This window comes from Dermacentor albipictus, chromosome 1 (genome assembly GCF_038994185.2).
Source record: "Dermacentor albipictus isolate Rhodes 1998 colony chromosome 1, USDA_Dalb.pri_finalv2, whole genome shotgun sequence".
NCBI classification, from domain to species: domain Eukaryota; kingdom Metazoa; phylum Arthropoda; class Arachnida; order Ixodida; family Ixodidae; genus Dermacentor; species Dermacentor albipictus.
This window is the reverse complement of record NC_091821.1, coordinates 115,174,605-115,193,107: the sequence shown is the minus strand read 5'-3', so window position 1 is coordinate 115,193,107 and position 18,503 is coordinate 115,174,605. Positions and strand designations below refer to the sequence as shown.

General features: G+C 43.9%; 1 protein-coding gene across 6 annotated transcripts in view; it reads left to right on the top strand.

The window, feature by feature from the left end:
• Window positions 1–18,111, top strand: part of Sec24CD (Secretory 24CD) — an 89,930-nt gene extending 71,819 nt beyond the window's left edge. For all 6 annotated transcript variants that reach the window (XM_070524974.1, XM_070524992.1, XM_070524979.1 and 3 more), the window contains 5 exons: window positions 709–812; window positions 997–1,084; window positions 6,998–7,101; window positions 9,677–9,766; window positions 16,907–18,111. In XM_070524974.1, coding sequence (XP_070381075.1) covers window positions 709–812; window positions 997–1,084; window positions 6,998–7,101; window positions 9,677–9,766; window positions 16,907–17,047 — 527 coding nt within the window. In that variant the 3' untranslated portion in view covers window positions 17,048–18,111. The remainder of the gene's footprint in view (window positions 1–708; window positions 813–996; window positions 1,085–6,997; window positions 7,102–9,676; window positions 9,767–16,906) is intronic.
• The last annotated feature ends 392 nt before the right edge of the window (window positions 18,112–18,503 follow it).

Below are 18,503 nucleotides of genomic sequence, written 5' to 3'. Positions count from 1 at the left end.
CGAGCACCTCATTTTATCAGTGTTGCTAAACCGCGTCCCTGTTGTATTTGTTTACTTATCAAGTTGTTCATTGGCACCTAACCACGGGAGCAGAAAAGAAGGTGCAAATGCCCACTGTCATGAATTCGTGACATAGAGAAAATCCAGAAATTGCACACCTAAAACCATGTTCTGGAGGGTTTGTACAGGTAAGAATAAACATTGAGGTGCAAGAAAACAACCAATTTTACTTTATGGCCAATCTCATCTCCTATACAAGTAGACAACGAAAAAAATATGGAAATTGCACATGTTCGACTACAGCATAGTTGTTTCCATGCGCACTCCTTTCTCATTCAGATTATTGTCCCGAAGTGGCTATTTAAAATTTTCACCGAAGGCACTGTCTATGGAGAACACACATACACCAAAACTAGCCTGTAAGTTCTGTGCGATAATGTGGGGTTGACAATCATTCGGTATGTCGTGAATTCGCGACACTGGGTATTAAAGGGTTAAAATATGCAGCTGTGGTACAACGTTGCTTTGCTAAATTGAAGTTAAAGTGCATGGTCTCCCACACAAAGCAAAGCAAGATTGCAGGAAGGAAGAAATCTGGCAACCAAGATTAGTTCTAGTGGGTGTTTTTGTTCTAGCTGCCTAATCCTATGCAACTGTGTTTAGTAGTCAAGATTGTAGAGTTAATTTGATATTGTGGTTTGCATGCAGGCCCTGAAATGACCACTGATGATCGGAGCTTTGCTATGCTCTCGCTGTGTAGCATGGATGTGGCGAGCACAGTGGCCTACTTTTACCCGCGCCTCTTGCCTCTGGTGAGTTTCTTTCCTCCTGCTTTGAACCCTCACTCTTGTCACCATCACAGTTCTTGCCATATACACGTGGTCGTATGCTGACTCATTTTAACTATTTCACTTGCCATTGTGACCTTTTTATTCAGGCAGTATGCCTTTTCTTTACTGATGTCATGTAGCAGCTGTGCTTAATGTATTTGTACAGCATGATGTAGATGTGGACTCTATGGAGCTGCCAGTTGCACTACGATGTACTGCTGAAAAGATACAAGAGGATGGCTGCTACCTGTTAGGTAAGAGATGAGTTTTGTTGACTTTTGCACTGACTTCTGTGCTGCATTAAAGGGATGCACAAAAGTGAATTTCAATTTTTTTATGTGTGTTGTCAACCACATTGTATAGACTTCCTGCAGTTCATGACTTAGGCAGGATGCAGTGTCTTATATGATGTGAAGATCTTATCGGAAAGCACAGTACCGAGAAATTTCTGAATTAATATCAGATTACATAGCAGAGCTATGAAGTGCATGCTTCATTAGTTTTGTGTACATCTTAGAGGAGCATGCAAAATACAACAAGAGTATTTCAAACCTAGTGCATTGTTAAAATGCCAATTTTGTGGCACAGGCAAAGCCCCCAATGGGAGCGCTCTCATTGGAGTGCAAGTGGACAAGAACTTTAGACCAATGTTGCAGGCATTTTGTAAACAGCTGCTTATCAGATGCAGCAATGTGTGCAAGATATCAACATTAACATAGTACCTGATTTGGCGAAATATGAATAGGCAGTAGCACAATGTTGCAGCTATGCTGGGAGCAATTGAGTGTAGCATGTGACATGGCAGCATCAGAAGATTAGACAAAATACAAATTCACTTCCGATTTACTGGAGCTTATTTATTGCACTGGTTAAGGGGGGACACAGCCCACAAAAGTGAACTTTTGTACCGTTAACTTGATTTTGATAAAAATGGAAGATGTGTTCAGGGCAATATTATAAGGCCTGGTGCCAAATTTTATTCTAGAAGAATTTGTGAAAGAGTTACTAATTTTCAAATGTTGAAGGCACTATGGTTTGTCACAAAAACTATCGTTAAAAAATGACAAAACATTTTGGAATTCTTGCGCATAATGTATTACTAGTAAGGTGCAAATCATGCCACTGTGCAGCTGTGTTGTTCAATTTTTGCAGTGTTTAGTAAAAAAAAAAATTGCATATTTGCCTTCACGAGGAATTGAACCTTCACTTTGTGGCCAAAATTTACTAATTTTCAAATGTTGAAGGCACTATGGTTGGTTGCAAAAACTGTCGTTCTAAAATGACAAAACATGTTGGAATTCTTGTGCATAATGTATTACTAGTAACGTGCAAATCATGCCACTGTGCAGCTGTGTTGTTCAATTTTCGCAGTGTTTAGTGAAAAAAAAAAATTGCATAATTGCCTTCACAAGGAATTGAACCTTCACTTTGTGGCCAAAATTTCAATTCTCATATAAAAGAATTGCTGAATCCGAAAATTTGAGTTGACAGATAAATTATGTATAATATTCTACCCCTAGTAAGCACCCTACTGATAAGTCTTCCTTTTCTTATACAAGAACGATAGTTTTTGCAGTCATAAGGCTTTGTGAAAAAACCCCAACTGAGAAAAACTGTTCCTAAAGTACTGAAGTATGTTATCTTATTCAGATTGCATCTATGGTAACTGTAATTCTCCTGCAGCATATGTCTGGCCTTCTTCTTCATTTTGGCTTTGTTCTGTGGCAATAGCTGCGAGCTTTCTTTTTGTTGCAAAATGTCAAATGGCCCATTTAGCGAAAAGGCCGTCATCTGTAGCAGCAAAACTGCACCTAAATTCCCATTGGCTGCGAAGCCATGCCACAAGGGCACCTTGACGGAGCAGAGCTGATTAATCGGAAGACCTGCTGCTGTGTTAGTGCACCAGGTGTTGCGTGAGAGGAGAGGACATCGCCTCGACGGAGCAGATGCGGCAACACAATGCTGAGGAGCGAGACGGGTTGTCGTCAGCAAGGCAGTCGCTTGACGCTTGCATGCGGTTGCCACTGTCTTGCTCTCGGTTGCTCTCAGAAGCCAGTGCATGGTCTGTAGCTCTCTTTCTCTCCCTCACCCCCGCTGGGCTTAGCTGCTGCGAGTGCATGCCGCCGTTGGTGGCCGCTGCTGCTTCCTCAGTCTCCCGTCGTGCAGGACATCGGTGGCATGTGGCGTCCTTGATTTCTCAGCAATATCGTCCAAATGGTTTCGGTGTACAGCCAACATGCTAACGTAGAAACAAAAAAAAAAAAAAAACTGTACCAATTTAATCACGAAACTTGAAAACATTACTCGCAGTGCAAAACTTGAATGATCACGCAGTGGCGGTCAATTGGACATTAATGCTTCTGCATTCACAACTAACAAGTGCTTAGGTGTCCTTGGATTCTTTTTCCAAGCCACTTTTCAGCTGTCATGTGCCTTAGCTTTTGCTTGTGACAAGCACTTCTGGAAAAAATTGCAGAGTGATAACATTGCAAGAGCCTGGGAAAGCCAAACAAGGTCTCTAAAAGCAGAGCGTCGGTTCGAGCGAAATGAACGGCGAGAGAAATCTCGAAAAATGGGCTCTAGTTGAAATGGTATAAAAAAGTTGCAGCAGCTATTAAAAAAAAAGACGTAAAAACCCATTGCTGCCTTCTTTTCACACTGTGCATGATTCTTATCACTGCTAGCATTAGTCACGCGCAGTATTCCTCATCGCTTTCTGTAGCTGTGTACAAGTGAACTGCGGCGAGTCCGCAAGCGTGGCAGAGCTGCAGGAAATTGGGACATTCTTGTTTGTGTGGAGTAACTGGCTTGTGAAAAAATGCTATTTGGAACATTTCTAGTGCATTGATGAGGATAAAAACATTTTGGCACATTCTCAGATAGTAAAGGAACCGCTATACTCTGAAAACACATCTTTTGGCCAGAAATCGCTATTACCGTATTTACTTGAAAATAGGTCGAGCACGAATATAGGTGGACCCCTATATACAGTGCTCTCCGAGAAACAAAAAAAATTGAATATAGGTCGATCCACATCTTTTGAGAAACGGAAAATTTTGAACATGACGCACCTTTATTAACAATAAACAGACGACCGCTCCTAGCTCACTAACGGGATCTTTTACTTAACGGACATGGCAAACCTATGGTTCTTCAATCGTGAATCCAATCTTACCACCTGGTCGCTTTTCATAACATCTTCAACAGAGGTCTTCAGCTGTCCCGCCATTTTCCGGCTTCGTGCTGAGCAGCACTTGTGTCGTCGAGAACTTCACCAACGCAAGGACGAAAACTTCACCAGTTACATTGAAGACATGCTCTCGCTCTGCAAGCATGTCAACTTGTCTATGAGCGAAGCTAATAAGATCAAGCACGTCATGAAAGGCACCGATGACCATGCCTTCCAGATGCTTGTCGCAAAGAGTCCCTGGACGATTGCCAAGGTCATACAGATCTGTCAGCAGTACAGCTGCGCAAGCAGTATGTCTCAACACGTGCTGCTCAGCAGGTCGCTGTGGATCTATTTCCCTTAAATTTTGGCCGCAACGCTGCCGACGTTTCTGCTTTAATACTGAAGATAAAGCAGTTGATCCATCAGGAAGTGGCACACCAACTCGCTCTGGCGACTAGCACACCCGAGCCATCGACAACCTTGTTTCCTTCGCTTCGTCACGTAATCCAGGCGCAAGTTGTCGTCGCGTCGCTGCCACCTGCCCCTCTTCTGCAGCCTGTTGCTGACCCACTAACGCTGCCGCCCAGCCATACGCTCCTCCAGCTCCTGACGGCTACCAGGCCACCAGCACCTTCACCACCTTCACATCTTATTCCCGTCCCTTACTCGGCTGCTGGAGCCCCTGTCGTCAACCCGTGGCGAACACCTTTAAACCGGCCAATATGTTATTCATGCTGTTTTCCGGGCCACATAGTACGAGTCTGCCGCTGTCACAGCTTCTGTTTACCTGACAGTGGGGATGCCTCAAGCTATGTGCCTGTTCGACTTCCCTGTCATGACTCGTCTAATCTTCCTCCGGACTCATCTTGCAGTCGACACCCCTTCGATTCATGCCGTTTGCCTTCCCCACGTCGCCAACCTATTTCTCCAATGGTTCGCTGACCCAGCCCAGCCAGAAAGGAAAACTAACAGTCTCAGTTCCAGAGGCAAGAACTGCATTTACGTCAAACATTTCAAGGCCTCATTCTTCTCTTGCGAATGAAATTAAATTGTCTGTAGACGGCGCCATCATACATGCACTTTTTGACACCGGAACCACCATTTCTAGTATTAGTGAGAAGCTTTGCCGCAATCTGAACAAAGTGACCACTCCCTTTACCTCTGCATCTCTGCGTATGGCAACCTCGCATTGCATTCAGCCTTCAGCATCATGCACAGCCCGGGTCGTCATTCAAAGCATTATGTATATTGTCGAATTTGTCGTCCTATCTCATTCCTTGCATGACGTTATTGTTGGATGGAATTTCCTATCAGTCAGTCAAGCTCTTGTCGACTGCGCTCATCAATCAGTGCCATGCTTTGACCCTGATGACCACCATTCTCCTCTGTTGTTGCTGCCTCTGACATCCGACATCGCACCTTTCTCCACTGCTCTGGTCCCTGTGTCACGTAACTCTGCTGCAAACTCATCTATTCTATTTACGCTGTCGGCCACTTGTGCGCGCCGCTGGAACTTTCTGCTTCCATTTGCTCTGCCTGGCCATCATTTCTACTCCGCGGTGAGTGCCTGGGGACCTCTGAAGCTTTCGATTGCGTTCTCCCGGCTGCCATCTTTGGTTATACGGCATCACTTCTGATTTGTGCTGTCACTCCTCCCGCTGCGACCGATGACCCTGTAGACTTCATCACCCACACCGTTGACGCAGAACTCACACCTGTGCATCACACAGAAATTACCAAGATCCTCCAGTACTTTCGTACCTCATTTGACATTGACTAACCAGCTTTAGGCCAAGCATCTGCAGTCATTCACCGTATCGACACCGGTTAACAAACACCATTGCGCCAGCATCTGTATCGTGTGTCGGCCGCTGAACGCCAGATCATCGACCAGCGGGTTGACGACATGCTGGAGTGTGGCATCGACCAGCCCTCTAACAGTCTCTGGGCATCTCTGGTTATACTCGTTTAAAAAAGGGTGGCTCCATAAGGTTCTGCGTCAACTATTGCCACCTTAACCAAATAATGCACAAAGATGTCTATCCTCTGCCACACATCGACAGTGCCCTGGATAGTCTACAGGGAGTGGAATTTTTTCCTCGCTGGATCTGCACTCCAGGTACTGGCAAGTGCCAATGGCAGAGGCCAATTGCCAAAAGAAAGCCTTTGTAACACCTGGTGGCCTATATGAATTCACCGTCATGCCGTTCGTCCTCTGCAATGCGCCTGTCACTTTCGAACGAATGATGGACACCATTCTTTGAGGGCTGAAGTGGAACATGTGCCTCTGTTATTTAGATTACATTGTGGATTTTTTACACCGACCTTGCATCACGCCTCAGCCACCTCGAGCAAGTTCTTGCGTGCCTCTCTACTGCAAGGCTGCTACTAAATTTGAACAAATGCCGCTTCGGTGTAGCATTTGTAGCAATTTTGTAGCATCCTAACATGGAGCTGTGGAAGTTAATACAGCAGCAAGGTATGAATAAGAAGTGCTAAAAAAAGTAGCTCATTTTGTTCTTGTGCTCTTTCTGCTTCATTACCCCTTTGGTTATTGTGCAAGCAATGCTTGTTTACTTGTCCAGCGGCCTTGTGATCAAGCTGTTGGGGTGACGACCTGAAATTGGCATTGAGCTATAGACATCCTTCATGTTTGTGAACAGGAGCACAGTGATATTGCTAGGTGCATGGGCAGCCACCTGCCATTATTTCAGCTGAAACCACTTCAGTTGATGGCAGCAATAATTTGTGCATTTAGCAGATTATTTTTTTACTGCGATAAGAAGCTTAGCTTAGGATGATTCAGAAGATAATGCATCTGCCAAAACTGGTTGTCGATACATCTTAAGCAGTAGGTGATAATAGGCACATATTTCTGATGTCATGTCATGGAGTGGAAGAGGTCTATACAAATTTTTATATATTCGTCCTATTGGTTATTGCAAAATATAGTACATGCAATTTGGAACTATGCCTTGAACCCTCGACATTTCAGAGAATGGCATCCATATGTTCCTCTGGATTGGAATGGCTGTTGACCCAGACTTTCTACAAAATGTGTTTGCACAGCCTGTGGCAGCCCGGATAGACATTGACAAGGTATGGGGAGAAAAACTATTTGTACAACAATTGTCCTTGTAATAAGCTTGCAAATAATTCTAGTCATGGTATTTTGCAGTAGATTAAACGCTTGCTATGTAGTCTTGATTTGGTGCGTCATTGTCTATTTAACTACGTATGTACATAAATTCATGCAACTTTAAGTTCACTCAGTAGATTAGGCCATATGCTATCAGTGTCATAAAAACTGTTGCACAACACTTCTTAAATACTAAATTTACTTGATTTGTCACCAAGAGATATGGTCATGAATATCTGAAGTCTTATTCCCACGGATGCTCCTGGGAGCCTACACTTTTGTTTGAAAGGCTGCCTGCTTTTACCTTTAACTTTTCAAAAATACCACTACATTTTTTTTTTTAATCGTATGCTGGTGAAAACATGATGGCTGCGAGGGGGAGTTCTTTAAATGTCTTGACTGAGCAGTGCCACTGGCAGAAGCAATAGCGAATTTCTGCAAAGATAGGGCTGTGCTGCCATCTGATGAAGGAGAATATCACTGCACCAGTACTATGGCCTCTGAGTCTGGGCTCGACAATGGAGGTTTGCACAACATTTCCTCGAGGTCCTGCCAATGTACACATGCTCAGTGCGGTGACGGGTGGAGCATGGTGGGTGTCGCTTCTTGTGGGCATGGCAGCACAGCTTCAAACACAGTTCGAGCAATATTAGGGGAAGACTATGAGGCCATGGCAGTGGCAGCCTTTGCTTATTGATAAAACAAATTAATCAAGGCACATTAAAGATATATTCTTGTGCCGATGCTCTTTGATATCGGGCATATTTCATACTTCTTCTAAAAGGTGTTTGGGCCCCTTTAAACTAAAATGTCAACTTGTACAGTTTTTGTGTCCACTGTTCTGGTAATTAAGTATTAGCGCCTATATGCAGCAGTTCTTTAGAAAGAAGTAGCAAGGTTATGTCAACAAACTGCCCCTTAGTTTGTTTGTGGGTGCACCGAGTATTGTTGTTGAGAGAAATGATTGCACGTCTGTGCAAAACTATAGAGGCAAATCTCGGTATAAAAAAAAAACCTTGATTTCATGAAACCTACGAAAGACCATGTGTTTCTCACTATAGCTTGATGGCATTTAACCCTCTAAGTGCCAGCAAAAAAAAAAAAAAGTTTAATGCGTTAAGAAAATGACACTTTTTTATTGCACATCTGGTTAGGAAATTTTTGCAGATTCAAAATATTATATATGAAATGGAGGTAGTAAGTTCGCAACTTGTCTGAAAATACACAAATTTAGGCGCAGTTAGAAGGTTCCGCCCATCAAACTTCAGTCATTGCCGCGCCATATCGTAACTTTCATTATAGTTGGCGACATCAGTGTCACTGGATATGTCTGTAGCACAGAAAACACCACCATCACTGTCAGCTTTCGTGCAGAAGCAAATTATCTTCGGAGCTCGATGTCTCAATGAAATGAGAGCCGTGTTTTCATGACAGTTGCAGCAACTCTACCAGACGAACCTAGACAAGCAGAGTCTGTAGACCCTTTAGCAGAGGGAACTCACTATAATGTCAAAATGGATTGGACCAGCCCGGCCCTTTACTCGCGCTTGAAAAGAGCACCCAAACACGTGGACAAGCCACACTGATCCTTGGTACTGATTGCAAAAAAAATTTTAGCATAGTAACACTTGTGCACGTACCTAAAGGGTTAATGCTTGGTTATCCTGCAAGAAAAGTACCAGTGTCTCAGTTTTACTGCAGTAAGGCAGTGACTCTTGTTTTATCTTCTTGGTAGCAGCCTTTTCATTATTATGGACAGAGGGTCTGTAGGCCAGTGGCTTTCGATATAAGGAATGATTTTCATCTAATGTAGAGGTAGCTTTATAGCAGAAGCTGCACTTTACCTCAAGTATAAAATATTTTCTTGGTTATAGTAGTAATGGTTCATGTTCAACTTGCATTATGGCCAGTAATTCCTCACATAGTAAAGCTTTTGAATAAAAAATTTTCACTGCTGTACTTGTTACTTATTAACCAAATTTAGCCCTCCATTTTTTAGTGGAACACCAATATATTTCAAGCATTTGCATAGAATACTGAGCTACTAAGCGTACTGCGACAAACAGGAGGCCTTCTAATTGTGGATATATATAGAGAACAGGAAAAATATTTAAAATGATAAGTTTGTAGCAGATGTTTGTTTATTTATTTATTTAGTAATCATTTATTTTTCAATCCCCCAAGGCCCCAGACTCCTTTGGTCAAACTGCAAGTTAGCAAAAATTTTGTACTGTGAGCACAGGAATTTGTCTGCGCTGATATTCACCAGATGTTTTATCTAAAAGGGTTTTGATTCATTGTTAGCTTGATTGAAGCACTGATAATTACTGTTACATTCATTCTTTCGTTTAATCTTAGTTCATGATGCACCTTTATTTCAAACTGTCATTTTGTTTACACCCCTGCCTATTGCAGGCCTTATGAACAGCCTATGTAATGCAGCTTATATATATAAATTTAGTTTGGTGTTGTGGTCAGACGACACATCTTGGCTGCATAAGGTATGATTTGATGGATCTGAATTATTCTGTGCAGACGTCCCTGCTAGAGCTGAATACACCAATCTCAAGGCGTGTGCGGGACATCATAGACCGAATACGCATGGAAAGGCAGCGCTGTATGCGGGTGAGCTGTCATGTCTTTCTATCCTGTCCACATATTGGAGCTTTCTTCTTAAAAAGCGGGTGTTACACAAAGTATAGCATTAAACAGTAGCTTGTTTCTGTCAAGCACTGTCAACATCAGTTTGCCAAGTTACAGTACTATTTGTTGGTACATAATAAACTAAAACCACACGACAGTTGATAGTAACATGCTGCTGAGGCTTCTTGAGCTATAGAAATAATGAATACCTACTTACAAAGGGACATGTATTTGCATTTGTTTTGTAGTTTTTTGTGTGGTAAGTGACATGAGCTGTTAATAACATGAAGACTGTTAAGTGATAGAGAAGGGGACAGTTCTTCTTTTGAGGGCTTCACAGCAGCTTGTGTAGCAGCTGAGCCTCTACAGCATGGAATGCACCATCACACAGACATACACTTCTTTCTAGCCTCTGTGCAAATTGTGCTTTCTAAATTTACTTCATTGGAATTGGCTTTCATCATCTTCTAGCGCTTTCAGGTCAAAATGTGTCATGTTCATAAGTGCTTAAGCTGCTGTAAAGCTTAATTATAGGCATTATTAAAGGCAATTTCTCATTCTGTGGCCTGCAAGCATTGGGAGGGAAAAGTGACCTTCTATAGTGTCAGCACATGTGACACACATTTGACCTGTGTGGGTGCTTCATGTGCCTTCCTGATCTAATTGCTATAAGGCTTCACTAAATTGAGAAATATGTTTCAAGTGTGACTTTGATACATGACGATACTTTGTATGTGTTGAGCCAATATGCATCAGCTTGCCTTAAGTATTCTTGTGTGGTAAGCCAGAATGCAAACTCTTGTAAGAAGTAACTTGCAGCCAAACATTTGCAATCCTATACTGTTTTTACAGGTCGGTTTATAGCAGACAATAGTTGCTGAGAAGAAAGTGCATTGTAGCTTTGATACAGTCTCTTTAGTGTCACTTTTTTCCTTGATGGTGCTACAGTGCATAATATGTGTTGAAGTGTTCACACTGCCATAGCCTTTGAGCAGCAGACACTAATCAGAAACCATGCGTCACATCAGATACTTGCACCGTTTGGCACATTTGGCAGCATAGTGCAGTCCACTCATATGTCGATACTACAGGAAGCAATATGCCATTTAAATAACATCCAGCGATTTCAGAGTACAAACGTTTGCATTATGTGTATGCAAAAGTAAACTGCACATGTAGTGATTATGGAATATTGAATACAATCAACTTCTTTCTTTGGAATAGCTATTTTCATTTAATATCTGACAATAAATAAAGTAAGGCTGAAATTTTTACAAGCTAACAATGCTAGTCTGGGCTGTCACTGACTTACCAATAACTTGCGTTTTGCTATGGGACACAGTATGTTATGAAACCCCCAAGGATGAATGTTAGCATACGTGTGAAGCGTGTAGGTGTTGCAGTTTACTAACGTCAAGTTACACGCACTACAGAAACAGTTTTCACCATGGTTAATGCTGAATGCAGAATCAGTTTAAATTTCTCAGTTTTATGTATTCCTACTGTAAACCTGTGCCATGCTCTTACAGGCAGTGTTTACAGATACATACAGTGCAATGATAGCAGCGCAAACTACAGTCGGTGCTTGTTACAACATAGAGTAATAGTCCAGCAAAAAATGTTCGCTATGTCTAAAGTCTGTTCTGTCTAAACTTAGGGCTGCAGTATGTTGTTAAATGGTGGAACATTGAATATACCGCTGCCTAACCAGAAAGTGATCGCCGAAACAATGAAAACATGAAATTAAAATAAATAACATACAAATAAGTTTATGCGGTAATCGTACAACCACTTTCATGGCATGACGCCTTGCTGTTCGCCGTTTTCCGGACACACTGCATTGTCGCCGATAAATGGCTGGCAGTTTTTCTGCACTTGAACGTATACAGTGGAATCTCTATGATATGATCCCGGCTGATACGAATTTCTGGATGATACGAATTTTTCTGTGGTCCCGGTCGAGCCCCATTACTTTGCAACATGTTAGAGAATGGTTGTTACGAATCAATTTTCGACCCGCGTCGGTTGATACGAAAATTACCGAAGACATTGGAAATTTGAAAGTGTGCTTGGCGAAAGCCAGACGCTGCTGCCGTCTGCGCTCCAATTCATTCGCTTTGGTGTTCGGCGATATCGCCTGTCGCTGCTGCCGCTTTCGTTCTGCTTCCCTGCCGTTGGTACCCGGCGATCTAATCAGTCGCTGTTGGCGTTTCTTTTCTGCCTCCCTTGCTTTCGCATCTGGTGACATGTTCATTCGTGGCATGCACATTCGCGCCTTGTTGTTTTGGCGTTTGGTGTTGGGGGAATCCGGCGTCCGCTGGCGCTTCCCCGAACCGCATGGCGCGCAACACGGGCCTCTCACTCGACTGCAACGAAACGGCTGGCGAAGGAGCGGCGGTGCCACCGCCGACGCGCGCGCGCCTGTTCTACCGCTACTGTGTGACGTCACGGTTGCTATGCGCAGCTGCGCCCCTGACCGGCGCGCCGGTTGCTAAGGAGGGGAGGAGGTTGCGCCGCTGCGCGGAGGAGAGACCACAGTTGGCACGATTCCAGCGCACGGATGGACGCGACCGCGAGCATGAGCCCCACCGATTGCAGTGAAAGAGAACAGCGCGCAGTTATGCGATTTCTCCCTCTCTATTTTGGTGCGGAGGCGCGGACGCGGCGCCGGACAGCGCGGAGGCCGCGACTGGGCGCGAAGAGTTTGAAGCGGTGGCACTTGTGTTGCTTTTGTGCTTTTCTTCATTTTCCGCGTGCCATTGGACGGAGTGCCTGCTGTGCTTCGGGCCGTGTTCTTTGTGTTAGACGTGGGCGACGGCGAAGGACCCACCACCGGCGGCTGAAACGCTGCATGCGCGCCAAGTTCTGAGGCGTGCGCGAACGAAATCAGCGACGACACGTGCACGCGTTTTTCTGGATTTGAACAAAGTCTGCTAATTGACCTGACAAAGAAAAAGAGGCAGAGGACATTAGAGAATTTTCTACAAGAAATAAATCCTTTTTACGTACGTGTGTGAGTGAGTTCACCTCTGACTCTTTGATTTAGCTAGTTTTAATTGTTTCGATGATACGAATTTCGGCTAATACGAATATTTTTCGTGACCCCGTGAGATTCGTATCACTGTACAGTCACCGACCGTTTATTCGGACCTCATGGGAACTGCGGAAATGTCTGAATAAACAGGTGTCCGAAAAAGCAGGTTAAGAAAAAAAAAATGAAATCCTTTATTTCCACTCACTTATTCGGGCTCGGCAGCAGGCTTGAAGAACTCGTGAATGCACCTTTGCACGCTGTTCCGTTTACACGCAATCAGATAAGCCTGAATCTCTGAGAGGGTCGTACGGTCAATATAGGTGGCTGAAAGCACAGTCATTGCTTGTACACTCTTCGTATGTGATGGCAGCGTAGCACATGCTGCGTCATCTTCTGACTTGGAGTCATCGTCCGTTGGTGCAGCAGAAACCTGACGAATGATCTCGCCCTCGTTGAGTTCTGCATATGTCAGTACAGCAGTGTCAGCACCTGTGAAACTGTCAAATGAGACGGTGTCTGGAATCGCAATGCAACCACTGCGCAGGTCTCGGCAGAACATTTTCCATGTCAGTAGGGAGCACATCGGGAGGTGACAAATCCTAGGCCTCCCGGCACCTGCTTGCCGTCATTGGTCCCCAGCGCAGTCTGCGCAGGCACTGTCGGCGCCATTAGACGATTGATGCAATGTTTCCGTATGGTGCGTTGGATCACCGGAACTTTGACACAGCACACAAAGCAAACACCACCATGCTGACACCAGTCGCACAAATGAAAAATTTGGCCTACTGCAGCATCGTGCGCGAAGAAACAAATCGGCTGCTGGATTGTCCTGACATGGCTTACTAAGCTGAGACCTGAACTGCTGTAGCCACTCTATCGAACTAGGCAGAAACGATGATGATGAGCGGGGATTTGCAGTAGCGCCACTTAGTGGGGCAGCAAGGAGGCTCCGTTCAAAACAAAAATAGCGTTCAGCAAGTCAAACCAAGCACCAGTCAGAGTCGGTGCATGGTGCTCTCGATCAAGTTGGCTCAAGGATTTTCCAAAAAAATCAGACGAGAGGTTGCAAGGTGTCCAAACTTTCATCAGTTGTTATACATTATGGTCTATGGGGAGAAGGGCGGTGCCACGAAGCAGACCGAATAACTGAGCATGTCCAAAGTTTTGGAGTCCGAAAAATCAGTTGGTGACTGTATAGACTTGCACAACGGCAAGATTAATGGCCGGCCAGCTTCCCGTTGTGCCAACTGCCCGGCTTGAGTGCATCACCGCAGCCAGTGATACAAATGCCAAGTACTGCTTTTCATACAAAACAGTGGTCAGTAGAATAAAATCCCTTAATTTTATCTTTCACAACAAGTGATGACTACTGTCAAACTTGTAGCATGAACGAAAGCTGCACACGAGGCAAGTTAACTCGGAGCTTGTGTCCGGCCACCGCTGCGCTGCAGGCAAGACGGCTCGACTGCATCACTCGCTTTGCACTGTAGATGCCTCGAATAGCAGCTTATTGTCTTTTTTGTTATGGTAAGAAATAAAAATAATTTAAATAAATAATCGTTATGCTAACAAATAAGGTGTTATCAAAATGACTCATTTTGCAATTGTCGGTGGTTGTTTCTAAAGCACCCTATGCCATGGCTTTGAAGCCAAGCTAGTTTGGCCTAGCGGTTCCCTCGGCACTTGCTCGTCCTGAGCACACAGAAGTGAGCGACAGTGAGCTGCTTGCGTCATCGACCTGAAAATGCTCCATTGAGAGTTGCACGGCACTGCATTCTGGGAAGCTTTCTGCTAGTGTCTTCATTTCTTTTGCTAAAATATAATTACAGGTCTACTCTGCTCAAACAGTGAGTATCAGTCCTGTATACTAAATATGACTTGCATATTAATACATGTTCCAGAAGCTTATGGGTGCTGCAACAACAGCATGCAAGCAAAGCAGGCTGAAAGATTGTGGAGATACTGAAGCGCATGCCTTTGGTAGAGGATGTCATTTGTCACCATAGTTTTGCTCAGACAGGGTTTGGAGGGTGTCTACCAACCGGGAATTCTCAGGGATCTTGAGTAGTCTGGAAAAACTCGGGGAAAACTCAGGGAATTTGTGCCTCTATTAGGGAAAATTAGCTGTAATTTTATTGAAAGGGTCAAAAGTCGCGGTAATTCTGGCTTGAGTAACAGACAGTAATCGTAATGAATCGTCTTTGACGCCCTGTCGTCGGCTGGAGAAGCTGCCAGTGTACAGACAACAACCCACTTTCTGGGTGCCCGATAATTTGGACGGCTTCCTGGCACCACCACCATAGAGTCAATGCACCATTGCATAGAGTCAATGTATCAGAACGTCTGATATTTTGGATGCAAGAACTCTTCGCCGTCCAATTTTCCGGATGTTTTGCCGTGACCGCAGGTCCAAAACAGCATTAATCAAGGCCACTACCGCTGCCCACTTCATTACCTCGCCGCCTCGAACCGGCACTTTCGCACGCAGATCCGCTGGCAGCTGTAGCCACCACTGCGTTGACGCTAGGCCTAACTGTTTCGACTTTCGCTATGAAACTTCTTGTCGTTGGGTGTCGTGTTTTTTTACTGAAAGAATTCGCTGCTGTCAGCAATGGCACGGACTCTGCCTTGGTCCTTGCGATTGGATTACAAGCTTGGAAAGCACGGTGCGTTGCATAATGCTGGTTTCCGAAAGTCAGCTTCGCCTCTGTACAGAAATGTTACTTGGTGATGCATACGCAAAAGTATTGCAGTGAAGCATAAGCGGGGGAAGGGGCTATTGCCACGGGGCACAGTATGTATTCCTTAATTATACACGCGTGTACCTGGTATTTCCTGTCGCATCACGAGCACTGATATGCCTAATACGTTTACCGACAGGCCTTCAGAGCGTTTTCGAATGTGCCTGTGACGGTTTGAGCCCTTAGGGGCAATAAATGACATATGCATCTATTTTTTTTTCAACTTGCCGGTTTTTCGAACGTTTTCGCGGCCTCTAGGGAATTCGAAAAATCAGACGTGGACTGTGCAACTGACCAAGAAGATGCTTCGAATGGTCAGTGGGGTGAACGAGTGGCGGAAGGAGGACAAGAACAGAAAGGACCTACGCATTGAGGAATGAACGGGAAAGGCAGCGTGCTACCACTGTTTTGAAGGAGTTTGAGCTCAAAAAACAAAGTATTGGCTGATGCCGAGATGCAGGTGTCCCTTATCCAAGCCAAAATAAACTTTTTAAAGCAGTGAAACACAACATTGAGGCGTCGTGCACGGGCTGAGAGTATGTCAGGACAGTTGAGGTTGACTTACGAGCTGTTGAGAGAGAACCTCAATTGTGATAAAGTTTGGGCCTCATACCAATGAGCTTGCTATCAATTGATAGAAATAGCTCATATTCGAAAGTATTTGCTTCTGTATGCATCTCCTTTTTATTCGTATTTAAAGATGTCCGACTCGATTTGCAATTTTTTCAGGACATTTTATTTGCTGTGCATTTTACTAACCCCTCCCTTCTATTCTATTTTTGAATAACGTAAGCACTACTCCTTAGTATTCAAATTGGATTAAGTCGTTTATTTTTATTTTTTTCATATGCTTACTAAAGAGTGACAGCATCGGGCGATATGGTTTCAGCCCGTCTTTACATAAAACATAGTTTTGTATCACTCAGGGAACTTTGCAATGGCACTCAGGGAAAACCTGGAAAACTCAGGGAATTTGGAAATGTCAACTTGGTAGAAAACCTGGATTTGTTGTCTGGCCAAGTGAGGGGCAATTTTTCAATGCTGCCTAACAATTGCATGCACACTTAAATCCTTCATAGGGGCTGTTAAGTATTAAGTGGATGCAGTGCATAAGAATGAAAACTTAGGCAAGTTGGATGCTATTTAGTATGCTGTCAATAGCCCTGCTGAGCATAAGAGGACCAAACAATGTAGTGTATTTTCTGTGTTGTTACTTTTGTTCAACATTTAGCCGTGCTAATTAAGTACAGTGAAGTCCTTGCTTTTTAAATGCTTTTAAATCGCTGCCGTTGGTGTGAAGTGTGCAGGAAAGGGTGTTAGCTAGGAATTGCGTCTGTGTATGCGCAGCTGACGCTGGTGCGCCAAGGGGACAAGATGGAGCTCGTGTTCCGGCAATTCCTTGTGGAAGATCGGCATGGAGACTCGGGCCCTTCATACGTGGACTTCCTCTGCCACCTGCACAAGGAAATTCGCAACCTGCTCAGCTGAGGTCCCGTACTTGTGCCTCCAGTCCCGGCTAGCAAGCTTTTGTGCAACACCACTGCACCTAGAAGGTGGGCCTTGTTTTGCTGCTCCCCTCAATGAGCAGTGCTCACACCGTGGATGTCGCCGAGTAACTGCAGCGCCTGGCAACTGACTGCACTTCTGTTTGAAGTGACCACCACAGTGGATGGAAACAGTGTCCCAAATATGTGCTGATTTTTTTTAAGTGTTGATGAAGCATTGGAAGAGGTTGCCTGGATTTCCCTGGTTGCTGATTCATTTTCCCATTGTAATCATGAGCGTGACAACTTGATTGCGAAGTGCCTCCCTTCGTCCCCTCCTTTTTTTTTTCTTTTTGCATGTCATTCTGTCACAGTGAACTATTTCCTGAAAAAGCTTCTGTAAAAAATGCATGGTTGAAATATGGGGGAAATGCATGCGCTAATGGCATTGCCTCTCTCTCTGTTAATCATGAAGGCAGGGAACCAATAGGCGTATGAAATGGATGGCTGTGTTAACCAGTACTGCCAGCAACCATTTCATTTTTAAGCTTGCTGTAATATTTGTTTTGTTGTTTGCAGTACAGACATGTTGCTTTTTTATTTTATAGGTGTCTTGTAAGCATATCACTGTTTAAATAGAAGCTTTTTGCAATGTCGCTGGAGGACATTTAATGCATTGAGGCCACGAAATTGAGGATGGCTTTGTTCTAACCAGTAAGAACATTGAAGGCGACCTGTAAGTTTGTTCACTTCTCGTGGTGGGTGTTCATTTGTGCTTTTTTTTTTATTCACGGAATATGGCTCGGAGAGCACTCTGCAAAAGATTGGACTATTTTTGAATTGTGCTAAATGCATTGCTTCTGAAGTGGAGCCATTCTTTTAAACACAGTTGGCCCATATTGAATAACAACATCCATTTCCTCTCGACTGTGTGTGGTTCAACAAAAATTGTTGTAAATTAATGTTTCCAGTTGCTCGTGGCTTGGCGTCTGTGGTTTGATGGAGATGGCCATGTAAGATCAGAGGTTCGAATGAAATAGAAAGCTAATAAAGATTTTTCATCTATTCTTTAGCGTGCATATTTTGTCATTTCTTACCTTTGTGACTTTAAATGCATAAATTACATTTCCTCAACTGCATTTGCCATGGTGAAATTATAGCAGTTGAACTATAGGCTTGCTTGCTGTCAGCTTACAGCCTGCCTGGAAAGTTCACTGTGCCCCATATTCAGGCTCAATGAACTCTTTAAACTTGTGCTACTAGACTGGAAGAAAGGAAATTGTTCACAATATGCAGGATATAGTATAAAACAGTGAACTGAACATTGATGGCAATTTTACAGAGGTTAACACATTATTTTGACTGTAAGTCACTTCAAGTTATTCTTTGTACAGTCCCAAGTTCAATATAACAATTATTATGAAAATTGGCACGTGCAAGCTATTATTCTACCTTAAAAG